Consider the following 27,914-nt stretch of genomic DNA (forward strand, 5'->3'; position numbering starts at 1 on the left):
ACCGCAGGAGCCCACCGGGAAACGGGAAATGAGGTGCTCATCGCCTGCCGCCTCCCAGCTCATTGCAGAGCCAGGAGAGGCGAGGCAGCCAGGCCTCACGCCACACCCAGCCTCTTCAGCTCACATTCAAGGCCCTAAGTGGTCTCAGGTGTGTGGGTCCCTTTCCGATGGCGGCCGTAATGAACTGCCACCCACTCAGTGGCTTAACACAGGCCCGATGTATCATAGGGAGGCTCCGAAGGGCAGACCTGCAGGGCGGGGCTCCCTGAGCTCAGGGAGGTGGGGGCAGTGGGGGGGTGTTCTTGTCTGAGGCTCCAGGGGAGGGTCCCTCTCCGGCCTTGTCCAGCTTCTAGGAAAGGCCTCGTTCCGTGGCTCACGTGGCCCCTCCTCCATCTTCCAAGAGGGTCCCTGGCCCTGTCCTCACACCCGCTTCCTCCGACCTTGACCCTTTTACAGGGATCGCAGTGACCAGGGCGGGTTCACCTGGACGGGGCGGGTAACCTCCCCTCCAGGCCCGAGTCACACCTGCAGAGCCTCTTTGCCGTGTGGGGAGCACGCTCACCGGTTCTGGAGACTGGGGCGTGGACATATTCAGGGGACATGATTCCACGACAGCCTGTGCTCCCCGCAAGCAGACCCCAAGGGAGGGCCTCGGGGACACAGGCAGCAGGTCCTCCCGCAGCGTCATTTCCTGCCACGTCATTGGTAGGTGAGAGGCAGTCAGTGTGGGGAGGACGGTTCCTTATGCAGAACCTGCAGCCGACCCTGGGAGGACGCACCCCCGTTTGTTTGGGGGCGACTGGAAACAGCGCGGGGATGTCCCACACATAATAAGTATCTGTGGCCAACCTGGAAGACTTGGTGTCACGTTGTAGGTCCCTTTCCAGGTCACACGCCCCTCTGGCAACGGGTCTCACTTCATCCCCCAGCATCTACCCTGGCCAGGCCTCACGCTCACAGCGCTGCCCCAGAGCGAGGCCGCGCAGGGGGCGGAACCCACACACGAACACTTTAAAAAGGTCCGAAGTTTCGGCCTCGGGAGTGTTCCTGGCGCTTCGGAAACAAGCCTCTCTGAAAAGCCAGGTTTAAAAATTTATAACATTCGTATAAAAGTGATTGTTTTGCAAATTTCAGAAAGGATTGAAAATCACACACGCACACACACACACACATACTTCCACAAGCCCAAGATGATGACTGTAAGAAATTCCCATCATTCTGTGCAATTTCTTGCCTACAAAGATAGAGAGGACACAGTTTTTAAAAAGTAAAATTGGGATCATATCACACAGGTCTCTTCCACTTAATAATTTGGAAAATGTTTGCATGTTATTGACTAGGCTAGGTACATATATATTTTTAAATATATTTTTATTGACTGCAGAGAGAGGAAAGGAGAGGGAGGGAGGTAGAAACAGCAATGATGAGAAAGAATCACTGATCGGCTGCCTCCTGCACGCCCCACACCAGGGATGGAGCTCGAAACCTGGGCGTGTGCCCTGACCGGGAATCGAACCCTGACCTCCTGGTTCCTGGGTTGAGGCTCAATCACTGAGCCACGCCGGCCGGGCCAGGCTGTTCCATTTCTGTTGGAGAAAGTGTGTAACAAAGCTGAGCGGGTCTGGCTTGTTCGTCTCCAGAAGCTTCATTTCCGACGGGACCAGTTAACCTGCCGCGTCGCCGGGGCTGGTAAGAGGCACCAGCCAGGGGCACCGCCCATTCGACTAGATGAGCGAGAAATGGCCGCCATCGTCCCGACGCGTCACAGCCGCGGGCAGGAGACGCTCACCCGCTCGGCGATGGGGCCCAGCGTTCCTTCGGCTTCGCAACACGGCCCATGTCTCCTAACAAGAGAAAACGCCTGTTTAGTCAAAGAGAAGGAGAGGCCTCAAGAAATTTAAAACAAATATAAACTTTCATGTTTCATAAGCTACAATTTTAAAGACAACTTATGCGAAAAGATTAAAGAATAACTTTATGAAATAGTTGTCAGTGTTAAGTCGTGCCCTCAGTGACTAACCAACGAATGGATTACAAACAACTAGTTATGAGGTTTTACATTGGTTTAAGAGGGGAGTAACTGGCCCCAGTTACACTGGCTGAGCTGCGGCTTTTTAGATGACTAAGGCGAATTAAACTTTTTAACCTGAGCATTTAGGTGAGCTGGAAACCCGTCTGGGGTTTCTAGGGCAACTCCCTCCGTCGTAAGCTCCCTGGTCTTAGTCGTTCTATTAAAGATAACTTAAGTGAGATTAAGACCTTATTTGGTTTATTTACCTTTGGCAATGAAGACCGTTTAAGGGCCACACACATCCTTGGCCTTGGCGAGGGCGACCCCATTTAGTCAATGTCTTTAAAAGCGTGGGCTTTATGGCTTCCGGCACGGGGCGAGGAGCGCATTAAGGCACCAAAATTCTCATAAAAAATCCAAAGTGGCGCTAGTGAGAAAACGCTCGACAAGATGAGAACGGATCACATCCTTCCCCCGAAACTCAGGCGTTCGTTTAAAACCAGCGTTTAAGCGAGCTTTGGTCCGGACACCCCCTGGACTCTTAACCAGCGTTTAGGTCTACGGAGAGTGGCTCTAGGATGACGCGTTTAGTTTTATACCGTTTTTAAAGGAAGTCGTACGATGTTTAGCGTGATCCTTTTATGAGCGTCGTTAAGTGAGTTCTCTCCCTGTTTACAACTATTTAGGAAGGCCTTTTTAAGCACGAAAAGCATGAAACTGTTAGCTCACACACACAGGAAAATTTCTTTCAAAAGTTTATTTAGTATCAAGCAAGAGGAAAGTTTGCTTAACACTACAGAACATTTCAAGACTGGAGTTACAAAAAGAATACCACATTATTTGCACTTGTAATTGGCTCCCCTTTTTACGTGAGGGAAAAAAAAAAACCTGGCATATGGCTGAAAGATAAAATAACTGAACTCTATGGAAACCTTTAAAATGAAAGGTGAGGCGTATGTTAAAGGATGGATTAACATGTTTAGTAAACCTATTTTTTTGTTTAACACTAGTTAATCAAAGTTGTGTGTGTTTTTTTCCTTTTGATGACCTATTTTTTTTTTTTTTTCATATACAGGCTGGAAATAACAAAATTTTACATGTCTTTTTTATTTTTTTCTCTTTCTTCCCAGGTTGATGTTTCCACAAAGTAGTTTTAAGTTCCATCCATTCAGATTTTTAGGCATTTTGATTTATTTAAAAAGGGGATTGTTCATAGAAAAAAATTACTTTGAACAGTTTACAGGACGGGTGGAGATGGGCTATTTCACAACATCAGAAAGTCAGTACAATCAGTAGCGGCCGTATGGCTGGTCTCGGTAGACGCCCTTCGCTGTCCGCGCCGAGGGAGCCTTGGGTCTTGAGTTGGTCCACTCCTCTGGCCCTGAAACCAGTACAGACGGATCACAATTAGACCACCGCCCGGGTCCCGTGGGCCTCGTTCTGCAGGATCTAACTCGGCCCTGAACCTACCGCGATGTCATATTGAAGATACACAGCCCCGAGGCACCCAGAGAAACACCCACGGGAATTCACCGAGAAAAAAATGACAAACAACGCAAGACAGTCATCTCGTCGCCAAAACCCGTCAGCACGGGAAGAGATGCAATTTTTGTATCTTACGTGGCAACCGACTTCGCAGGAACCTTCCTCTGGGGAAAGGGTGGCTTAGACTTTTTTCTAACAAAGAAAACACAGGAAAAAAATCTGTGAAGTTGGCTCGGCCGGCGCGGCTCAGTGGTTGAGTGTCCGCCTCTGAACCAGGAGGTCACGGTTCGATTCCCAGTCAGGGCACATGCTCAGGTTGGGGGCTCGATCCCCAGTAGGGGGCATGCAGGAGGCAGCCAATCAATGGTTCTCTAATCACTGATGCTTCTCTCTCTCTTCTTCTCTCTGAAATCAATAAAAACATATTTTAAAAAAACAAAAATTAAAAAAAAGAAGAGACATGTGGAGGCAGAAGGAACAGCTGGAGGGGGACGCGGGGAGGGCGGGCGAGGGTGGAGAAACGCCGCATTGCCCTTCGGGGTCTCTCAGAGGAGGGCCGAGTGAGAGCCGTGCTGGGTGCAAGTCTCACCTCGGTCACACTTCGTGACTGTGAGGGAAGTCAGTGGCATAACGCCACGTGTCACGCATGTGACACTAATCCATTAGTGGCAAGGGCATCCGTCGTCTTTCCGCCGCAGGACCTCCGAGACCCGGGTCTTCGGCGGCAAGCCGTGACCCCTGCACCCCAGCCATCCCACGCCCCCGGGCCCGAGGCCAACTTAAAAAGCTGCCAAGGAAAAGGCCGGACACGAACAAGCAACCAGCGTCACTCCCGCCCGCTAACTCGCATCCACCCAACCGCACCATGTTCAACAGACCAACGTGCTTCTCTCGAGCGGCTGCTCCGAGTCATCAAAACAAAAAAGTGAAAACCCAGGTGGAGCCATCGCGCTGGGGAGGCGATGGGAGGAAGGCACTTCCACAGGAAACGCCTGGGAACGGCCTCGCAGGGGCGTCCACAGACGCCAGCACATCCACCACCCAGAGCCCGAGGCACACCCGGGGCGGGCGCAGCCCTGACTGCAGCCTCGGTCCGAGCCCCGAGCCCGGCGACGAAGGAGCTCCCGCCCATCATGACGCGGCCACCGCCAATTCTTTCAATGAAACCGGTGGCCCTTCGGCCCGCGGAGGCTGGGGCCTGGCTTCCCCCGGAGCCGGCGAGCGCGCCACCTCCGCCCCGGCTCGGGGGTCCTGTCCCCCCTACAGAGTGGCTCCTCTGTGAGGTGCTCAGAGGCCTGGGGCTGGGGGTGAACTGAACTATCAGGATGGGTGGGAGGGTCACTCCAGGGCTGTCCTCCCAAACGGTCTCATGTCCCTTTCCCGTCAAGAACAGAGACACTCCCGGAAGCCCATCTGAACAGGGGCCGGGCGGCCAGCTGGGCCATGAGGGAGGAAACCAACCCAGGGCATCACCCAGACAGAAACCCCCCCGCCCCCCGCCCCAGTGCGATCCGCCTTCCCATCATCCTCCGTGAGGCTCCCTCCTGGCTGGATTTTACATCTCCCAGGATGTGCACACAGACAGGCAGGGGCGGGCGGCCGCGCCCCGTCCTCCTGTCGGAATCCCCCTCAGGCCTCTGTCCCTGGTTCCCGCGGCCTCGCACTCACCATAGGAATCGTACGTCTCGTCACTGAGCCCGTGGCCGTAGTCGTAGTAATCAGCGCCGCTGCAGGGAGGAGACAGAACGGGAGAGGTGAGCGCGGGAGGGCCCTGTGGGTGGACATCGCCCCGGGAAGCAGTCCACAGGTAGAGTCGGCCTAAAGGACAGGCTGGCCGACAGAGAGCCCCTAACACAGGCCTCGGGCTTCAGGGTGACCAAGGCCCCCGACCTGAAGACAGAACAAATGTGCCGACACCTTCGCCACCGCAGGAAGGCCTCGTGCAGACGGAAGCAAGGACTTCCCTTCTTCCCCCGTGTGCCTCGCCCGCCCGCCCGCAGGCTCAGCTGTGTGAGCTCAGGGACGTCCTCTATCCCCGGCACCACAACCGGCCAGTTCCTCTGAGAAACGCAGCACGTTGCCCGGCCGGCGTGGCCCAGTGGTTGTGCGTCGACCCAGGAACCAAGAGGTCGCTGGTTCGATTCCCGGCGGGGCACATGCCCAGGCCGCAGGAGGCAGCGGATGGGTGATTCTCTCTCATCACTGACGTTTCTATCCTCTCTTCCTCTCCCTTCCTCTCTAAAAATCAATTAAAAGAAAACATTAAAAAACAAAGAAACTCAGCACCAAATTAAGAGAACCTGAGCCCTCTTTTCAAAGGCCAGAAGCCACGTCCTGATGGCCCGAGACAGACACAACCCTGGCTTCCTGGGAATTTATCTTCGTGGCACAAATAGGATGAGAGCGGCCTCTTCGTCAAACTCAAAATGCCGCCCTTCCCCGGGACAGGCCGCACGCTCGCCTGGGAGCTGTGAGCGGCGCTTTCTCAGTCCCCTTCACACACAAGGAGCCAGCAGAAAGGGCACCGGCACGGGGGTGCGGACTGCTCCCCCTGGGCGGGAGGGCAGGGGCGTCATGTGGCCCAGCGGTTTGCTAATAAGACAATCTCCGTCCTGACAAAGGGAAAGCTCTGAACTGACGTTTCCATCATTTCACCGGCTTCTCATTACTCGCTGCGAGACTGTCATCACGCCACGCGCTGGGAGCAGCTGCGCCCCTCACGCCTGTCAGCCCCTCGGACGGCTTCCCCCGCTTTCATCCCGGGGACCTCAGGGCCTGGTAACCAAGGACGTGTCCCATTTCCCAAGGGCACGCTGAAGGCCCAGCCGTGGCAAAGGGGAAACGCCACCATCTCCTCATGCAGGTTCGCGGCGTTTAATACTGACACTGGGCAAGAAAACGCAGCAGTCCGCACGCAGCCCACTCCATCGCGAGGTCGAGGGCGCCCCCCCCCACCCCCACCCCTATAGGTCAAGAGCGGGCTTCTTGCCACATGAGGCCACGCCTCCTGCGTCTCCTGTCCTTCTCCGCGTCCCCCCTCCCGCCCCATGTCCGGGGTCCGGAAGTCTACAAGCTCAGCATAATTCCTGGCTCTCCCAGGGGTCCCGGGTCCCCCATCAGAGTCAGGAAATACGCCCAGAACTGGGAGGAAACCAGGGCTACAGAGCAGACGGTGTCCCCGGGACTGTCCACGTCTCCCTCCCTGGGCCTCCTCCCTCCCTCCACAGGGTTCAAAACCAGGCCAAGGCCCCGCGTGCCCAATTGCCCGTCTCTGTGAACGGGGCCAGGAAGGACTCCTGGCTTGTATCCATGCGCCCACCCCCCTCCCCACCACGACCTCTTTAAGCCTCTGCAGTTTCTACTTCACAGTCCCTGGCGCTATCTCCGCAGGCTCCCGAAAGGCTGGGGGTCACACGGGCAAGTGCGGGCCAGAGCCTGTGCCAGACAGCCTGCCGCCCCACGCCTGCTGTCCCCCCTTTCCCTCCCCCCCATCCCCCGTCCCCTGTAGCCAAGGAGGCTGCAGTGCACCCTCAACCAGCAAGCCCAGTGCCCGTCGCTAACGCGCTGGGCCCCTCCCTGTCCCGATGTGCACGACAACTTGTGTTTTTCTTCCACGTTTCCATTTTTTTCTTCTTTGTAGAGAGTCTCTCTCCTCCCGGTCACTCTCTCTGCTGCCCCAGCTGGGATGCCGTCCGCCTGGGCCCCTCAGTGTTCCTGCCGCACCGGCGGCTCCGGGCCCGTGGAGCCGCCCCCGCCTCACCCGCGGGTGAACTCCCAACCCCTCGCCGGCTGGCCTGCTGGATGCCACCTTCTCACCCACCAGGGATGCACCTCCTTGCTCCACGGCCGCCTCCCCTCCTGGCAGCTGTGTCCTCTCCAGGGGTGGTTCTCCAGTCTGCTCCCAGATTCTTCCCACATTTTGGCCGTGTGCTCCTTGTAGCATTTGGGGACGAAAGCCCTGTTTCGAGTCGCTTCTTCTGGGGCCGGGGACAGGGAGAGTGTATACCGGTGGGCGGGTGGGCAAGTAACGTGTCCTGTGTTTGGGCCCCGGGCCCCCGCGGGTGAGACTGTGTGAGGTGTGGCTTTGCCCGTTGCCGCTCTAACCGGGTCAGACACCGCTGAGCGCTAGTGGGTCCGAGGCTGCGGGAAGAGCAGCCCAGCCTCCGCGGCCCCGGGTTCACAGCCGTCGGTCAGGGGCTGTCCCGCCCCCTCTCCTGGACGGTACAGAACCCCTCTCCCCAGCGGGGTTTTTCTCCGTTTTGTTTTTTGTGGATCTGCTTTCATTTGCTTCCTCTCCCTCAGGAATCTTTCATAACCTTCTTCTGACACTTCATGGAATTTTTAAAAATATGTTTTTATTGATTTGAGAGAGAGGAAGGGAGAGGGAGAAAGAGATAGAAACGGCCATGAGAGAGGAACATCATTGATCACTGCCTCCTGCCCGCCCCACACCGGGGATGGAGCCCGCCACCCGGGCATGTGCCCTGACCGGGAATTGAACTAGCAACCTCTATGGCTCCCGGGTCGACGCTCAACCACTGAGCCACCCGGTGGGGCCCGGAGGGGCGGGTGAGGCAGATGTACGTCCCATCCTCTTGACCCATCTCCCTTTCCCACAATGCGTCACCTCCAGTCCCCATACTGTTTCCTCTTCCAGGAAAGACAGGAGGTCAGAAGATGGAACCACGTCTACCCCAGACCTGCCCATCCTGGGGTCAGTCCGACAGCAGCGTTCGTTCCAAAACGAAGCGGGAAAGGAGGCCACTGTGCCCCCTGGGGCGGGAAACGCGGCCCGTCTCCACGCAGAGCCTGCGGTCCTCACGCTCCGCTGCGATGCCGGGACAGCTCTTTGGGGCGGGAGGGGCGGTGCGTCCTCCCGAAGTTAAACCAGCCGTTTCTGGGCCGGGTGAATTTCTCATAAAAACACTGACATTTTTCCTGATGATTCTGGCCCATTCCTTCCAGGAAAATCTTATCTGTAATCATTATGATAAAAATGAATATTCGAGCAAAAGGTTAATAAATTCTTACTATATGACAGGAGAAATGGAGGGCCATAACCCAGATAACAGCTCCAGCCCGGCTTTCGACTCGGGGCCTTTAATCCTCATAGGGCCGTTAATTTTTATAGATAAAGCGGAGTGAGTGAGAAGCGCCATTTAAAACGCCACGCGGGGCCACTCCTGGGTCCCATTAGCACGGACGGCGGGAGGACGGGGCTCCTGCGGGGGCTGGCTGACACTCCCAGCGGCCGTCCACGCATCTCACTCGCCCGGTGGTTCTTCCGTGACATGTAGTAACACGTCCCCAGGCGACACGGAAGAGGACGTTGCAGACTCGGGCGGGTGGGACCCCGGCCAGTGCTGTGCGGCCCAGGTCCAGCCGCAGCCGGGCTGTTCCCTCGCACCGACCGGGGGCCGCTCCCCCAGCTGAGCTAAGACGTTCGTCTTTTTCGGGCGCAGACATGGCACCTGCCGTGGGGGGAACCGCTGGGACTTCGGCATAGCCACGGCAGAGCTGGCACTGCGCCCGCAGGCGTGTGGCTGCTGGTTTGGTCAGGCAGATGCATTGTTCAATGGCCTTGACCGAGGTGTAAAAATGATTCGTGTTACTAAATCTCAGCTCTGGAGCAACACCTTTCAGCTCTCCTGGGCGACGAAGTGCGGCGGCCCTCGGGCCGTTCCGGAGCGGGGCCGGGAGGCCGGGCGGTGCCCAGCCCTGCGAGGCGGACGGGCAGCGCTGCCCCCGACACCGGGCATCGTTCCAGGAGAGGAGGGTGGCCGCGAACCCTGGCTCTTCAGGCTTAGCTCCTGGGCCGGCGGTTTCGCAACAAGGAAGGACGTGAGCCCGTCGCTGGAGGAAAACAGCAGACCACGTGTTTCCAGCCACAAAACCCACGCTTCAAAGCAGGAACCAGAAACCGTGAGCACCGGCGTTTGCCACAGGAAACTGGCGAGTCGACACTGGATGGGCTCTCTGCTGAGCCTGGCGGTGATGATATAAAATCCGACTTTTTCATGACATAACGAGACGCAGCACAGCGTGGAAAAGGATGCCGGGCTCGGCGAACCAGTTTTCTCCAAGGACCCGTAGTGATGTGACGGACTCCAGCATGGCGGGGGAGGCAGGCCAAGGTCCCTGAGCTCTCAGAGTCCGGCCAGTCTGCGGACAGGGCTTCCCGTCCACAGCTCACCTTGAGGCCCTGCCGCCTCCGCCTTTGGGTGCAGCATCAAAGAACAGCCAGCCTCCTGGGACGGCGAGTGAACACCCTTCCCTTTTCCAACTGAGCACGTATCTGTCATCCAACTTCTTCACCCAACACGACAGGCCCTGCCGGACGGAGCACAGAAGCTGATGGGAGAACCCAGCTAGCTTCTCTTCAGCCAGACAAGAAGGAGATTTGCAAAAATATAAGAGAGATGTATGTAATTTTATTATTTTTATGGAAATAGTGATTTTCCCCGAAAGTAAATTCTGTTAACATGCAATGGGTTGATTATTGTTATATATTTAATGATGAATAAATATCTTTAAACATTCCTGTTTGAAGTCTGAATATGGGACATGGTAACAGATAGCAACCATATCCACGGAAGGACCCTGTGGCCCTCGCTAATTTGGGGGGGGGTGAAAGGGTAATATGTGATCTGGTCACAAAGAGGAAGCAGCCAATCAAAAGACAGTGACTTCTCTGCATGGCCAGTTGCCCTGACTCCCAAGTGTAGCTTCTCTCCACACCATGGATCCAATTTAACTACCGATCCCGAGGTTTTCGGAATAACGGGAAATAGTCTGTGTACTTTTTCAAACACCCAGGTAATTGAGGGAGACCAGACGAGATGGCTGTAAGAGATCCCATCGTCCAAAGACAATGCCCCAGGGCCTGTGGGGTGCGGGGACCGTCCTCTGGTTACCTGGGTGCGCACCCAGGCAAACATCCCCCGAACTACCCTCTTCAGATGGCGATGATGTATGCGCTCTGCTGTGTGTGCGGGATAGCTCAGGAAAAGGGAAAACCTAAATGGAAAACACGCCGTAACGTACGCCACAAGGGAAGATGCACTGTCGCCGCATCGGCGCACTATCCCTCTTTCTTACCCAGAGGTCATACCCTGTACGACCAACCGGGTGCCAGTGACAACGCATCAACCCAAAACCCTCATCGCAGCCACTTCCGCAGGCGAGGTCGCCAGAGAGAGAGAAGCAAACTCTGGGAGTAAGCTTCCAGAAATTTCCAGGCGGAGGCCGACCACCAGGAGGTAAAGGCTTGCATCTCGGCTCCCTGCTTCTTGCCTGAACCCCAACTTGGCGGCAAGACCTGCAATAGCCACCCAGAGGCTGAGCCGAGCCTGGGACACGGAAAGGAGGGACCTGCAGCCCTGCAGCTGTAAAATCATCATGTCAGCCTGCAGCTGCTGACAGCCCTACACGAGAGGAAGCCAGCCTCCGATGTCTGGATTTATGTTAATTCAAGCTTGTCCCGCCCGGGAAGACAGAGCACTACCTTCTGCAACGAGGGGCTGAGTAGCTCTCGTTTTCTGATGCAGAAATATCCGAGGGCTCCTTACTTTAATGGTTTCTTGTAGTTCCTTCCTCTCAAAGGCTGCAGATGGGCCCTGGCCAGTACGGCTCAGGTGGTTGGGGCGTCACCCCAGACATCAGAAAGGGGCAGGTTCGACTCCCGATCAGGGCACATGCCCAGGTGCAGGTCCCATCCGCTGCGGAGGTGCGCGCAGGAAGCAGCTCATCAATGTTTCTCTCCCTCCCTCCCTCCCCCCTCTCTCTCAAATCAATTTTTAAAAAGGTTGCAGGAGGTTCTGTGTAATTTTTAAAAACACTGGAATTCTGATGAGATTCTAAGAAAAGGGAAAAGCACAAAGAAGAGCTTTGTTGACAAGAGCCGCCAGGTCGCTCCGTCCCGTCTCTCCCCTCACACACCTGCCTCTCAGGCAGCGCCTCTCGGCCCGGGGTGTTTCACAGCCGCGCATGGGGCGGAGCTGGGCGTCCCTGCATACACTTTCCTTACACGGTCGCTGTGTCATTTTTAGGCAGGTTTCTCATCTTCCTGTGATCAGTGTGGAAGACAGTAGAGAAGCCATAGTGAAGGATCGGGCTTTGGAGTCAAACAAACGTATTATCAGAACCTAGGCTCCCGCACTTACAGTGTGTAAGCTCAGGCTAAGTTAACTCAATTTCCTGTAAAACACTTTCAAAAATAAATCTCGTATGAGATTGTTGTGCGATTTAAATAAGATAACATGCTACATGACTAAGCTCTCATTCAAGGACAGCTGTTATCAATCTCATTAAAGCGACGTTCCTTCTAAAGAAGCAGCTTTTGGCCCAGAATGCTTGCTCGGTGTGAAACAACCCGTTGTGCTTAGCAAGAGCGCAGACCGTCTCTTTAGCGACACGCGTCTCACAAAGACACAGGAGCAGTTCCCCTCCGTGCGCCATGCTCCGCTATGTCATCGTTCTATTTAATTTTCAGGAAGGTACGTCCTGTTCGGTCCACTCACCCTATCAATTAAACGCGAGGTTCCCTGGGGTGCGCCCTTGGCGTGCTCAAGGTCACACCGCGAGTGGCGGAGCTGGATTCGAAGGCAAAGGGAGACCTGCTTTTCAACTCCAGCTTCGGATTTCTACGGGGGCTGCTCACTTCAACAACAAATTCATTCCTCAGACACACGGACATGGAGAGTAAGGTTTCTCGTGAAGAAGCACAAGGGAACGGATCCATATTTGTAACTTATTTTTCTGGCAAAAGATGATTTTTAACTGAGTTACAGCAACAACAGTCACAGCATCAAGTGCTCATTACATGTTCCCAATCACGATAAAGCCGAATCACCGACACTGTCCAAGCCTGCCTGGCACCACCTGGAACCGTGTCACGGAACACCACGACACGCGTGCCCGCTGAAACACGGCGGCACGAAGTCAACCGAGCCATGACGGGCAGCGCGGGCACCGATCCAGCCTCTCTCTGTACCCGTCTTCCCAAGAGGAAAACGGGGATGAGACCCCAGTTTTAAGGTTAACATTTAGACCAGAGGGGATGTGTGCCCTGCACATACGCCCGCTCATATACATCTACCCTGATGCCACCCGCAGGCAGCAGCCGGGCGCCAGCCACACGGACGGCCGCTCACAGCAACACTCCCAGGGCAACGCTCCGGCCGCGGCTGGTCCCTCCTTTGTCCGTTCAGGTTGCAGCTTCGCTTTCTCACCATTGCCCCCTTCCTTCCTGTTTACTGCGGGGTCCCTGTGGAGAACTAAGGCATTCACAGGGTTACATGTACGCTGGGCCCTAATGGGTGCGTAATCCTGGGTGAGAAGGATGCGTTTGGTGACAGCTCACTGCTTAGATTTGCTGAGAGCTTCCTTCCAGTCCTCGTGCAGAAAACAGCCAAAACCCCAAACGACCAAGCCAGGTGAGAGGTCGCCGAAGAAAAATGTTACAAGGCCTGGTCACAGACTCTCAATCCAGGCCCAGCCTTTACCGCTTTTTAAAAAATATGTTTTTCAATTAATTTTAGAGAGAGGAGGGGAGAGGGAAAGAGAGAGAGAAACACAGATATGAGAGCGAAACACTGACTGGTTGCCGCCTGCACGCCCCCTACTGGGGCTGAGCCCAAAACGCGACATGTGTCCTGACTGGGAATTGAACCAGCGACCTGCAGGTGCACGAGAGAACGCCACCAACTGAGCCACACTGGCCTTTTAACGTGCAGAACAGCCAACCCTGATACACTGCCGCCGCGTCTTCCAATAGGTCGCTTTCCTGCATGCAGACGGCTGCATCTTACACAGAAGGTTACCGCTTCCAAAGTGAAATCCCCAGTATTTTCAGAGCTAGACGGGCCCGCTCTCAGGGAGGTCTCCCCGGCCGGGCCGGGCCTTGCGAAAGCTGCCACCAGCAGCGACCACGCGCTGGAGCCCAGGGCAGGAGCCCGCCCGTCGCTCTCGGCACCGGCGTTGAGGCACAGGGGGCGCCGCGGCTCCGGCCTCCGTCCCTGCCTGGCGGGCCGGGGGCTCTGGCCGCGTCTGTCGGGAAAGCCAGTGGCTTCACACTGAGACCCGTCTCCTCCCTGGGGCACGGCGTCTGGGGTCAGACAGAGCCTCGCTCCAGTGCCCTTCGGCTGTGACCCTGGAGACACCGCACCCTCAGCTCCCCAGCCAGGGGCGCCCGGCGGGCAGGGCCTCGATGCAAACACGAGATCCTCTACGAGGACACAGGCCGCCGGGCGCAGGGCTGGACAGGTTCTCCGGAACGGCAGCTCTTACTCCTAATTCCCTTCCTTCAGCCATTTGAAGTGTTTTCATGAAAATCACAGCGATTTTGGAGGACGAAAATGAAGTATGTACTTGAAAGTACGGTCAAACCACACAGTGCGGTGGGAAATTAGCTTGTCAGTGTGGCCCCGTCCAGACACTAATGCCCTTAGCACACGCTCATCCCGGGTGTGTGTGTGGGGGGGGGGGGGGTGGGGGGGGTTGTTAGCATGTGTGTGAAACCCTTTTGTTCCACTCTATGGTCACCAGAGGAATCAAATATCTCCACGGAGAACTTACACTCTTCAGAAGCACAAACCAAAATACCGTGATTTTTTTAAAATAAAAATTGTACGTAAGTGTAAACACGATTCGATTTACAGACAGAGTGACGTGGTTATTGTGTTTAAGTGGGAACGTAATGACTTGATATACAGAGCCGAGCTCATCCACATGCCTTCTCCCTCCGTTCCCTTCTCCGAGTGATGAGCGCCCCTGAATCCCGCTCTCTGAGCCATCTCCAGCCTTCAGCGCAGCGCTGTATGAACCAGAGCCGCCACCCTGTGAACGGCGATTGTCATCAGGGTGACAAATAAGACAGCAGAGGAAAATTAATTCCACTCGGCTTAGAGTGAAATGAATACCTTTCCAAAGGGCTTGCTGGGGAAGAAAGTATGACTTCTGTGAGGGCTCGGGGCCCGGTGGCTTGGGTCTGTGAGGGCGAAGGTCGTTTCTACCTGCACGTCCCCACGCAGAGACGACCTCCACCTGCCTGGCAGGGGCTGTGGCCTTGCCTGTCTCATTCAACCTTCAGGCCGCCCTCGAGCACAGAACTAAGTCCCACTGCCCATAAGCTGGGGCGTGCACAGGCGAAGCCACTGCCCAAGGTCACCCCCACAGTCAGCGTTAAAGTGGGATCAAAGCGCAGGTCTGCAGACTCCCCACCTCTATGGCGCGGGTCCACAGCTTTTTTTGGGTACAAGTACAAGTTCATTTGGACACAGAGGTAGGAGAAGTGAGCCGTGGAGAAGTGAGCCAACTGGGCTGCATGGGCGCAGGACCCAGGTTACAGCGGCAGAAGCAGGGCCCCCGGAGCTCGGGAGAGAAAGCAAGTCTAGTGTAGGCCTGGGGGAGGGGGAGGGGGAAGGGCAGGAAAGGCGCAGGTGTGCTCCAGAGAGAGCCTCCGCCCCACGCGTGTCTGGCCTCAGACAGAAGGCTGTGGGTGAGCTGGAAACTGTCTCTGTGCATGTGTGACATGTGTCCTATAACACTAACAAGTTATATCTCATACACAGAACAGAACATTTAAAAGGCTGAGTAGGAGCTGACGCTCCCTAATTCTTTCTGTATCTAAGTGAGTTGACCTACTGGCCTGAGGGCTTAATTATATACCCTGTGTCCCCTTTCTTCCTCGATACAGCCCCACACCCTCCATAAAGCTGCTGAGCCTTCAGTGAGATATCTGTGTAAGCTCTGATCCAGAAGACACCGGTGCCAGCCAGCACGGAGTGTGCTAACGACCTCAAGGACACAGACACCGTGCACCAGGCTGCCACTAAATGAACCTATTTTTTAAATTAATATATTTCTATTGATTTCAGAGAGTAAGGGAGAGGGAGAGAGAGACATCGATGAGAGAGAATCATTGATCGGCTGCCTCCTGCCCACCCCGCACTGGGGATGGAACCCGCAACCCGGGCATGTGCCTCGACAGGGAATCAAACCGTGACCTCCTGGTTCATAGGTCGATGCTCAACCACTGAGCCACGCCAGCTGGGTGAGGCTTCCACTAAATAGAAGGACCAGCTGACAAAGTCTGAAGGCTACTTAACTCTTACAAATTATATAAGAAGAAGACTTGGCAAGAGCAAGAAGAAAATACACTTTTAAATCACCTTCAGCCTCGGGATCAGGATGAACAAGTGCAACCTTGCCTGGTAACCCATCTGAGCTCGAAAGGGAATTTATGCTCCATCAGAATGACCACACGGTCCCTAGGGTTAATGCTTCACAGCGCCAATGTTTTCTTCTGTGTTTGTCTGCCTTTATTCTCCACTTAGAATTTCAAATATAAAGCGAGAGGTCTCTAGGCATTTAGGAAAACATTCTGAACAGAATAAACACTGATTTCAAATATCAATGAACAACCAGGTATACCATCAGAAGAGGAAATTTTAAAGCTTTTTCTTGCCTCCAATAACATGTATTTCTGAATAAACACTTCTTCAGAAAACGAATGGGAACCCACTCATTATTACCAGAAACCTTAGATTCTTAGAGACCGGAAGGCGTCTGCTGCGAAATGGAAAGGTTCCGTGAATACAAACCAAACCTCGTGCTCCCTCCCCAGGCACGGACAGTGCAGGGTGCAGACATGTTTCTCATGTGATCTGGGGCCTCAGGACTTGAGTAACCAGACTCCACAGGCACTGTTCCCCCTCAGAATATGCTAAGCGGTTAAATTCTCAGAGCGAATAAAATTTCAATTTTTATCTCCCAAGCCGCATTGCCTTTTTTAAAAAAATATTTTTTTATTGACTTCAGAGAGGAAGGGAGAGGGAGAGGGAGATAGGAACATCAATGATGAAAGAGAATCATCAATCAGCTGCCTCCTGCATGCCCCATCCTGGGGATAGAGCCCCCAACCTGGACGTATGTCCTGACCGGGAATCGAACCCTGACCTCCTGGTTCATAGGTCAACACCCAACCACTGAGCCACACCAACTGGGCCCAAACTACATTGCTTTAAAGCTACAGTAAGTTGCAGAAGAGGTAGACATGCTGGTTGGTAGACAGACAGTGATTCTGCACTTAAACCATGCAGAGCAGCCGAGTCAGACTACCCTCCCGGGACGGCCATCCCCATCCTTCCCCCAGAGCAGACACGGGGAGGGCAGTGTCGGTGACGGGGTCCCAGAGGCGGCTCTTACCTCTGGGCCGGGGCGCTATAGCTGTTATCGTAGGAATCGTAGTTCTGCTCGTCATACGCAGTGCCATAGCCATCGTCATAGTCCTGAAACAGACGGGAGGAGGACAGGCGGTCAGAGGGTGTCTGGGAAGAGCGAGGCATTCTGCCTGCAGTGCGTCTTCCTTCGTCCAGCCAGCATTTAGCAATCTATCTACTTAGAGCGTAAAGAAAAATGTAACAGGACATCAGTGGAGATGATGTGGAAAAACCTCCAAAAGCAAAAAGCAAAACCAAGAGAAACTGGCAAAAATGGTCAGAATCCATATTTGCACACCCATGGGAATTAGCCGAAGGCTTGCAGAGATCTAGGGAGCATAATATATATTTTTTAAAAGGCTCAATCTTGGGTATGAACAGTGAGCTTTGTCATATTTTAACTTCTCCTCTCCTCACGCCTCACTCCTAGCTCTGTGGGGACCTTAACATCCAACAGCCACAATCACTATGGAAACCAGGAGGCTGGAGGCCAATGGAGGGGGCACGGCAGGGTGGGGCTGTATCAGAGCCCCATTCTCAGAGGGATGCCTTTATGTGACATGACTTGGAGCTCATCCCATGAAAATGCCCTTTTCTCCGGGGGGGTGTTTGAAGAAAATTAATCAGAGGCAATTATTTAAGGTTTCTGCTGCCTGTGGTGGTGGAGAAAAACTGGAGCAAACAATAGGCGAACAGGAAACAGTCGGGAACAGGTGTCGACATGGGCTCTGAGCTCTGATCTGTTTCTGGGCGTCTAGATGACGATGTGCATGCAGACCCGGAGCTTTCTCCTCGGGCTGACCTTGAGGTTCAGTACGGGAAGGAAAGGCGAAGCCAAGGCAGAGTTAGTTGGAAGTTGGCTGGGTGGGTGTGGAAGACATGCTCCAACAGGCACCCAGGCTCGTGGCAAACACGAGGGACTCAGCTGCCAGGCATTCGGCAAAGTATCTGTCCAGTCATTGGGTGGTCATGAAGGTAACACAGGGGAGACACTCCAGTGGCAACACATGATATATATAGACTTGATAATATTTGGAAAAGTCACTAAACCAAAATATAAAGAAATTCCGAGGAAGGAGGAGAATTTGATTTCCACAGTTGACACATTACATGTCCAGTTTTAAATTTAAAAAAATATGTGATGGTGCAAAGGAAATTTAAGTATCATCCATACACAAGAAAATAAACAATAGCAACTGTCCTTGAGAAAGTTGACATTGGAATTACTAGGGAAAGACTTTAAATCTGTACTTTGAAATATATTCAAGGAACTAAAGGATAACCTGTGTCTAAAGAGCTAAAGAAATATGAGAACAATGCCTCTCCAAAGAGAAAATATTAATATAAATACAGAACATAGTTTTTGAAAATCTGAAGAAATTATTGAAATGAAAAGCGCAATAACTAACACTAAAATTTCACCAGAGGGGTTCGACAGCAGATAAGACTAGACTGAAGAAAGAATCAGTGAACCTAAGGATAGATTAACTGAGATCGTCCAGTCTGAGGAAGAACTAAAAACAAGAGAATGAAGAACATAAAGTGTCTCAGAGACCTGTGTAATGAGATACCCAGAAGGGGAGGAGAGAAAAGAGCAGAAAGATTATTTGAAGAAATGGCTTAAAATTTCCCAAATTTGATTTTTTTTAAAAAATCTTTAATCTGTACATCCCAGAGTCTCCACAAATTCCAAGTAGGATAAATTCAAAAAGGCCCACACCTAGAATATTATCTTCAACATATTGAAAGACAAAGAGAGAAAGTCAGTGAGAGAGAAGCCACTTTTCATCATGTGCAAGCGATCTACAATAAGATCAAAAGCTGGTTTCTCAAGAGAAACCATGGAGGCCGTAAGACAACGAGATTCTATTGCCAAGTACCAAATAAAAAGACTGTCAGCTAAGAATTTTACATCCAGCAAAACTAGCCTGCAAAAAAAATGAAAAAAAGTACGATATTTCCAGGTAAACAAAAACTGAGAGACTGCATCGACAGGAGATATGCTCTATAAGAAATACAAAAAGGAGTGCTTCGGTCAGTGAAAGGTCGTTAGGCAGTATTTTGAATCCAGATAAAAAATTAACATTGGTAGCTACTCAGGTAAATATAAAAGACAGAAGAAATATGTTTTCTGTTGTCACTTTCCCCCCTATTTTATTTAAAAGACAACTGCATGAAGAAATCATCAGAAATCTGTGCCGATGAGCACACAGTGAAGGAGGCTATAATTTGTACGAGAGTAACAACACAACGGTGCGGTGAGAATGGACCCGCAGAGAAGAAAAAAATTTGTGTACTTTTGCAATTAAGTTGGTATAAATTTGGAAAAGACTAATATAAGTTAATGTATAAATTTCAATCTCTAGGACAAAATAAGAAAACAATTTAAAATATTTTTAAAAAGCTAGAAAAATAAATGACAATGAGTTAAAATGGTACCAAAAAAAAAATCTATTTGGCACAAAAGGGGGCAGTAAGATACAAAAAGATGTTAGAAAACAAGTAGCAAAATGGCAGATGTAAATCCTACCTGATCAGTAACCACAATAAATATAAATGGACTGAATGCATCAATTTAAAGGCAGAAATTGGCATCTTGTTAAAAAACATAATCTAACCACGTGCTGTCTACAAGATACACATTAGATTCAAAGGTAAAAATACACTGAAAGAATAAGGATGGAAAAAGACATGCCATAGAAATACCAATCAAAAGAGAACTACCATAGCCATCCTAACATCAGACAAAATCGATTTCAGGCTGGCTCAGTCACGTATCGGACTCTGTTTCTTTACCTGTGAAATGTAAATCCTGGTACACGTTTTTCTAAATATATTTTTAATGATTCAGAGAGGAAGGGAGAGGGAGAGAGATAGAAACATTAATGGTGAGAGAGAATCATTGACCGGCTGCCTCCTGCACGCCCCACACTGGGGATTGAGCTGCAGCCTGGGTCTGTGCCCTGACCGGGAATCGAACTGTGACCTCCTGGTTCATGAGTAGACACTCAATCACTGAGCACACTGGCTGGGCTACCGGAAGTCTTGATGATAGATCTTAGTTTCAAAAGCTGAGTAAAGCAAAAGGTGCCAGGAAAACTCATTAAAAATAAAAGCTAGGCAGAAAGAACAGCAGGTGCAAAACGACAGAGCACCCGCATGTGAGCGCCCTGCCCGCCCAGGGGAGCGAACGGCTTGTTGGGGTACATTGGAGGGCACACACGGGAGAGGGGGGCAATGGCCCTGAGAACCCACAGCCACGCCTGAGTGATCCCGGTAAGGAGCGTGGGGTGGGGTTTGAGTGGCAGGACTCATGCTGCGTTTCAGGAAGAGTCCGGGAACACGAGTGGGAATCCGGAGGCCGGGCACGCAGCCGCGTCACTGCGCTGCGCCGTTTTGGCAAAACGCGGAGCCAGTGGTTCCTGCGGTGTGGCGCTAGCAGCTCGAAAAGAACGTGCCTTTGCCAAGGGAAGGCTTCTCTTTCTGTGCTCATTTAAAGACTCAAAATTATAAACGACTGGAACCTTCTTAAATCACCAAAATGTCCAGTGCTACACTGTTTAACCCCAGTTATGTCATCCATCCCTTATTCAAGGACTCCGTCCGACACCACAATGAGAGCGACTTATTTGAATTTTCAAACTGGTTAGGTCACTGGATTATTGACTCCTTGTTTTCACATGGGAGGTTGTAGAAGATACATTTGCAATTCTCAGATTTCTCTCATGACGACTGATTTCCTCGTTGGAGTTGACCAGGGGGTGCACCCCCGCCATCCGCAGCGTTAGGTGTTCAATGGACAACACAGGGAAACACAGGGGAGCAGATAAAAGACTGTGGACAGGAGGAGAGGAGGAAACGCTGCGTGCGTGGCTGCAAACAAAGGCCTAGTTTCTAGGAGGAAAGAGAAGTTCTTGTTGATCGTCTGCTATTTTACTGCAAGATTGGAGGTGAGGTCAGCGGTTGGTAACAATGGGGGCCTTTCACCAGCAAGGGGTTCAGCAGAAAGTTAGGGGGAGAAAGGGAGGGTGGCTGCCGGGACCCGGTCCATCCTTGCTGTTTCAAGGGACCTGGCATATATGGCATACTGTTCTTAATATGTTTGCTCACCTTCTTGGCACTATGTGTTTTAACCAAGGTCACCTCTCTGAGAAAGGTTGTTTCCCCAGGTAGGGATTTTCCCCTGAAGTTAGGGAGGGAATAAAACCCCTTAACTAAGTGCCAGGCGGGTAATTAATCACTTTAACTAAGAACAATCATGCTTAAGCTACATAATCTTTACTCCCTGGAATGGAGATAAGAAACGCCCTAACCTTTGGAATAGAGATTGATAGGACTGAATCAACTGGTATAAATACAGATGTAACAAGACAACAGGACACAGAACCTAGACACAGAACCTACACAGAACCTAAACACAGAACCTAGAGACAGAAGAACTTTGCTGGAGAGAACATGGCAAAAGATCCTGGACAGAAACTGGCCACAGAACCTGGAGACAGAACCTAGCGAGAGAACCTGGCTGAAGATCCTAGAGACAGAACCTGGCTACAGAACCTGGATAGAACATGGCAAGAGAACCTGACTAGAACCTGGTGACTGAACCTGGCTGGAGAACCTGGAGAACCTGGAGAACCTGGCTGGAGAACCTAGCAAGAGAACATGGACACAGAACCTGGCTGGAGATCCTAACCAGAACTTCGCTGGAGATCCTGACCAGAACTTGGGTAGAGATCCTGGCTAGGCTGCTGATCAACTGAACGCTGTCTCCGTGTCGTTCCTTCTTCGCCAACTCTGTCCACACCTTTGGGGACCCCTGGACCTGCTGGGGTAAGCTGGGTCCGAGCCTCTGAACATCAGGGGTCCTTGAGGACTTGGGGGCTAAGGACTAGCACCCCCTCTTTTTTTCCCAATGCTCTTACCTTCCAGTGTTCCCAACTACTGCTTCTTTGTTTTTCTTATTTTTTTAATTTGAAATTATGAAATTCCTCTTTAGATTTTTCTGAGGCTACATTAGAAAAAAAATTTTTTAGTATGTTTTATTGATTTTTAGAAAGAGGAAGGGAGAGGAAGAGAGAGATAGAAATATCGATGAGAGAGACTCATCACCAATGGCTGCCTCTTGCACGCCCCCTACTGGGGACTGAGTTCGCAACCCAGACATGTGCCCTGACTTGGAATTGAACCACTGGCTTCTCGGTGCCTGGGTCAACACTCAACCACTGAGCCACACCAGCTGCGCTAGAGTAGACATTTTAAAAATCCTGAATGCGTGATGTGTTGCAAGTTAACACAGAATTGAGTGGAACTGCAAACCCAGCAGAGAAGGGGGAGCTACAGAGTGAGGGCTGCCCACGCGTCTCCTCGCGAAGGCTCGCCAGAACCTGGGATGGCACGCGCTCCTCCCGGTCGGCGGGCTGACAGGGTGATGGCTGTCTTCACTTGCAATCTTTGTGCAGTTCCTCACATTCCCAGGGCTTTCCCTAGGGACCGTCCCCCTTGAGACCTGGCCCGGGCACGCGCCAGCCTCATTTCTGGCCAGGGTCGGGGGCCTCGAATGCGACGATTAGACCCAGGTCACCTGCTGGTCCCTGCAGGTCTGTGCCAGCCCCTCTCTGCGGGGAATCTGTCAAATGGAGCTCAAGTGAGTCTCCTCTTCTGTCACATCTCAGTCCCACAGACCAGTCTCCCGCCACCGCTGAGCCCGCGGTGGGCCTGACGCACTCGCCTCTGTCACTGCACAGAAACGAGGGGTGCGGCCTCCCCGCCCCTGGGGACAGGCCCTGTCATGCCTCCTCCTCCCCGCAGCCACGCAGCGCCCGGAGCCCAGGAGGGCGGGCGGTGAATGTTCACCGGGTTGTTGGACCCAAGGCCTCCGGGGGCAAAGCCTGCCGCGCCCCAGGCCCGGCCGGGCATGGCTCAGGGGTTGAGCGTTGACCTATGAACCAGGAGGTCAGGGTTCGATTCCCGGTCAGGGCACGTGCCCGGGTTACAGGCTCCATCCCCAGTGTGGGGCGTGCAGGAGGCAGCCGATCAATGATTCTCTCTCATCACTGATGCTTCTATCTCTCTCCCTCTCCCTTCCTCCCTCTCTCTAAAATCAATAAAAACATACTTTTAGAAAAAGAGGCATTCAGCCGTGTCTGATCAATGAAGGAGTAAGTGAATGGACGAACGAATGACGAAACAAGTGGCAGGAAAGAGAGCGAGAGTGTCTTCGAATGAATGCACATCAGGGACACGTACAATGAAGGGCAGCGTTTAGGGAGAGTGTCCGTTCCGACAAGCCGACCCCTGAACTCCTCTGCCACACGCTGCCTGCGATTCTCACGCTCCCTACCCCCAGCAGCAAATTTCCCTTTAGGACGCTGGGTTCTATAGGGTGTCCCAAAATTCATGCAAGAAGTAATTTTGATAGAAAACACAGGTTTATAATTAAAAATTGTAAATTTTTTATCGATTCGTAAAGTATACAGTATAGGGTTATGTATGGAATGGCACATCGGGTAAATGGCCTCCACGGCTTTGCTGGCACAGACGCAAAGCCGTGGTCTTCACTGGTCTTGTCCCTGCTCCTGGGCCATCATTGGTACTTGGTAACGCTTATCAAATTGAAGGGATTGAAATCAAAGGGCAACAGATATTAGAATCTGATTCAATAAACCAAGTAAAATTAGGCTTTTATTTGTTGTTGTTGCTGTTGTTAATGCTCACACAAAATTCAAATCTTGCGTGAATTTTGGGGACGCCCTATATTTCTGAACACCAGAGCAACATCATTAAAAATCGTGGACGAACGCGGACAAGAAATAAAAGTAGATGAATATACGCCCCGGGCTCGTTAAGAAAGACTTACTTATTTTTTCATCAAGCTACACCTCTGAGCTGTTATCTGTAATGAAGAAGCTATTTTACCAACAGGGCGACCTGGGCACAGGGTCGGCGCCGGGCGTCAGCAAGGGAGGCCTGTTCCACCACCTGCCATTCCTGACCCACAAACCCCGACCCACACACAGCCAGACAGCAGGCAAGTCGGGCTTTGAAAAGAGGAGCTTTTCCAGGATAAAGGAAACAGCATGACATTTAATTCTATTTCTGTCTCAGGTAAAATCAAGCATCGCATTTAAGCTGGGAAAAACCATTTTAAACAGAACTACTTACAAAAGATGGTGATTTTAAAAATAATGTTTCAGCTCTTAGTGAGTCCTTTTAAAAAAGACATTTACCCTACGAAAGCCTCACCTTAATTAGGGTGATGTCTGGTCATTTCAAAAGGTACGAAGTTTTCATGGATAATGTAGTGTTCGCAGCTTACTTAAAACTCGCTTTATGACGGCTGCTTTGAGCTTATAAAACGAACAGATTAGCTTCTTAGGCTTGGAGAAATTCATTTTTTCTGGGGTTTTGAGTCATAATGTCCTTGTTGAATATCACCAATGACCAGGCACACATCACATCATGCAACCACACTATTTTATAATTAAAGACAAAAATCACAATATTACTAATCATTCTAAATGAGAATGTTTCCCACCGCCATGTAAATAAAACACCATCTGACAATCCAATCGCATGGGTGTGACAAGTATATTATTGATACTGGAGACTCCCACAACTTTGGAGTCTGATGCCCATGTTCAGACTCCAGCTCAAATTCAGCAAAACAAAACAAAACACAGACAACCCAAATGTATGTGGAAGCTGGCTGGCACGGTTCTTGCCAGGAAGGGCAGTTTTGTTTTCTGTGAAGGTCTGTTTCCTTCGACACGCTCACGCCATCAGGCCAGAGAGCCACCGGAGCCATGCAGGCGTTACAGCCTCGCGCCTGCCGGGACGGCGCCGTCTGCATCCCCACGGCCCACGGGTCCCAGCGTTAACCACGGCGGCTCTCAGATGAAGAAACGCTGACCGAGATCAGCTGAGATCCGACCACGTAGAACGCGGTTGCCAAAAGCACACTGACGTCAATTATTCACGGACCGCCTTCTCCTCGCGCAGCTCCTATCTCACAGGGATGTGCTTGGGTTGGGCTAGGTGCTCAAAAATGCAAGTCGGGAAAATGAAAGAACAAAGCGGCGAGCCCAGGACTCCCACGGCGAGGGAAGGGAGAAGCGCAAACAGAAAGTTAAAGAAGACAGGACGGAACCAGCAAACCGCGAAGATGGGGAGAGGGCACACAGGCCCACACTGCGCACACCACGCTGGAGAGGACTATGTCGGTCTGCCCCTTCCCCGGGACGGAGGCACTGTCGCGTGCCGACGGTGTGTCAGACACTGTTCTGGACGCTGGGGGTGGCGTACAGCACAGACAAGGCAAACACAGCGTCCTCATGGGCTGACAACCCAGCGGGGACGCGGGCGGGCGGGCAGAACCAAGCATCGCAGCTCTAACCAGGCTACGCGGCACAGCCAGGGTGGCCGGGAGAGAGACTCCGGCCAAGTGGAAGGAGCGGAGGGGGCGGGATGTATTTAGGGGGAGGGAGCATCTCAGGCAGAGTGACAGCAAGTCAGATGCCCTGAGGCAGAGAGAGGTGGAGGGACCCGGAGGGAGAGGGGGTGGGCGGGACACAGATCACCTGGGGCCTTGAACTGCAGGGGAACAGGCGGCCACGGGAGCCTTTGTGCCGCGGGATTCTGTATTGTCCAGATTCGCCTTTCTTCCTCCCGGGGCACCTGCTGGGCAGCAGCAGGTGGTGCCAAACATTTCTCCCACCGCGAAGGTGAGGACGCCTACTGACCCGCACCCACTCCAGCCAACACCGGAGATGCTCTTTTTAACTTGCATCGTCCCGGTGCCTGTGAACAGTACTAGATACCACGCTTCTCATACCTTCGTCTGGGACACAGGGAGCAAGCGTCTGCCCTGACAGACAGAGCTACCCCAGTAAACTGAAGACTCGGCTTCTGGGCCAACAATAAAAATGCTTATATGTCACCCTTTCTGTGCCAGGCGCCGTTTCACACACTGTCCACATGTTATGAGGACCTGTCCGATCCTCCTAACAACCTCATGCGATCAGCACTCATATTTCCGTGGAAATACTAGAAACGGAGGCAAAGAGCGGCGAAGCCACTCACCGGAGGTCACGCAGCTACGAAAGGCACAGCGCGGGGGTGAGAGCCGTCAGCTTGGCTCCTGACTTGGCCTCCATGCTGTGATGTACCAGGACTGCCTGTCCCACCCACCCGAGGGTCAGCCTGTGCTGTGAGCGACTCCCCACACGCAGCCCCCACGCGGACGGACCTGGGTGGCCAGCGGGCCTGGCGTTCGCATCGCCCACCCTGACAACCGCCTCAGCCCTTGGTGTCTCCCAAGGCTCCCGCCCTGCTCTGTGCCTCACTCTGTGCCACCACCGGCAGAGTGAACCGATCAGAGTGGGCGGATGGAGATGAGCGTACCGACGGGGCACCCGGCGAAGCTTCCTGGCTGCCCTGGCACAGCCGACGCCCGCCACGCGCCCACGCCTGTCCATCCCAGCAGTGCCTTCCTGGAAAGCCGTCGCTCTGCCCGCCCGAGCCACTACTCCGTCTCCCGCCTGGCTTCACTGTCGCCTCCTCTGGAAAGTCGGCCCACGTGCCATCCAGGGCTCGGTCCTCCCTCTCTGGCCTCCCTCCACATTCTGTTCGCAAGTCAATGGCGGGTGCTGATACCCTGAAGAGTAACTGTGATTTGTCTCTGCATCAAGAAATCAAACATTGATTCCTTGTTGCACGTGCTGGACGCTGTGGACAAGAAGGCAAGACCGCCGTCATCAATCATGTGAGTATCATGGGGACAGTCAGACAAAAGGCGTGATCACTCTGCTGCAAGGTAAGCACCCTGTTCTGGACGCGTACACAGAGTCAGACAATAGAGAAGGACCGTCCCGGACACAACGGGGGCCACGGACGGGTTCAAGGCGAGGATGGGCTGTCTCGCTTTCTCGACGGGACCCACTTGAAGGCAAGGACTGTGTTCTATGATGCTGACCAAATGCTCCAGAAAACAGTAAAACTCAGATTCAGGTTCACCCAGTGGCTCTCAGGTTCCCCGGGGGGGGGGGGGGGGGGGGCTGGCAGACACAGCCATGGCCACTGGGCTACCTGGGGAGGGACCGGCCCAACCAGGAAGGCGAGTCTCCCTGTCTTAGTGACGCCGAGTGCACAGCCTGCCCTTCCTTCCTAAACCACTTTTTGGGGTTGTTTTGTTTAAAGTCGGAAGGAAAAAATAAACTCCTGCATATTCACAAATTTAAATCTGAAATGATTTCCTCAAGTCTTGGGTTTCTAAAATAGGTCAATCCTTCAGGCATTTAGAGAAGACATGGACGTGTGAAGCTCCTGGCAGACACTGCGAGCAAATTGCCTGCGACTCTGATTCTTGCTTCTGGTAAAATGGGGATTAAAAAAAAAAATTACAGAACCTTCATCTTTTTGTCAGAAATAAAAAGGTGTCCCTAGGCTTTTCAATTCACATTTAAAAATGCATTTTCATAAATAACCTTTTCACAATCTGTACTCTGTTTTAATTTGTCACCATGGAAAACAAGGTAACTGAAGCAGTTTAGAGATTAGTTACTGTCAAAAAGCGAAGCCAGCAGTCACTGCACTGGGAGGTTCCACCATCACTACAACCTCCTCAGCGCTAAATCCAAACCAGTCAGGTAATTAAAACTTCAGGGGAGCTCTCCAAAGAATGGGAGTATCGCTTCACAGAATCTTTCCACAGAGTCTAGGTTAAAGAACTGCATGTGCCCGGCGGGTATGGCTCAGGGGTTGAGCGCCAACTTGTGAACCAAGAGGTCACAGTTCGATTCCCGGTCAGGGCACAGGCCCCGTTTGAGGGTTTGTGGGGCACGCAGGAGGCAGCCAATCAATGATTCTCTTTCATCACTGATGTTTCTCTCTCCCCCTTCCTCTCTGAAATCAATAATATATATATATATTATATATATTTAAAAAGAACTGCATGTACATTTAAAATACATATACACACTTTAACACTCAATTTTCACTCCTTTTCAGGTTTAACTGATTTGAAATAATGGGTGAAGCCAGACTGTTTGGAACAAAGAAAATGTATCCAATGCACCACAGAACTTTTTTTTTTTATGGGGATACATAAAAGATAAAGTTATGGTACAAAACGGGCAACAGTTGACGAATTGAGGGTGCAACCAAACAAGAGGATTCTCGATGTCTGCGATGCCACTGCTTCG

At 52.3% G+C, this 27,914-nt stretch overlaps 1 protein-coding gene across 4 annotated transcripts in view; it reads right to left on the reverse strand.

The window, feature by feature from the left end:
- Nucleotides 1-1,459: 1,459 nt before the first annotated feature.
- Nucleotides 1,460-27,914, reverse strand: part of KHDRBS3 (KH RNA binding domain containing, signal transduction associated 3) — a 276,012-nt gene continuing 249,557 nt past the window's right edge. For 2 of the 4 annotated variants that reach the window (XM_036337605.1, XM_036337602.1), the window contains 5 exons: nt 16,703-16,785; nt 5,165-5,223; nt 3,632-3,688; nt 3,239-3,392; nt 1,460-1,844 (listed from right to left, as the gene is read on the reverse strand). In XM_036337605.1, coding sequence (XP_036193498.1) covers nt 3,301-3,392; nt 3,632-3,688; nt 5,165-5,223; nt 16,703-16,785 — 291 coding nt within the window. In that variant the 3' untranslated portion in view covers nt 1,460-1,844; nt 3,239-3,300. Of the gene's footprint in view, nt 1,845-2,753; nt 3,393-3,631; nt 3,689-5,164; nt 5,224-16,702; nt 16,786-27,914 lie in introns of those variants that run through there. The other 2 variants (XM_036337604.1, XM_036337603.1) reach the window with 2 other exon arrangements.

Source organism: Myotis myotis, unplaced genomic scaffold, assembly GCF_014108235.1.
Source record: "Myotis myotis isolate mMyoMyo1 unplaced genomic scaffold, mMyoMyo1.p scaffold_m19_p_16, whole genome shotgun sequence".
NCBI lineage: Eukaryota > Metazoa > Chordata > Mammalia > Chiroptera > Vespertilionidae > Myotis > Myotis myotis.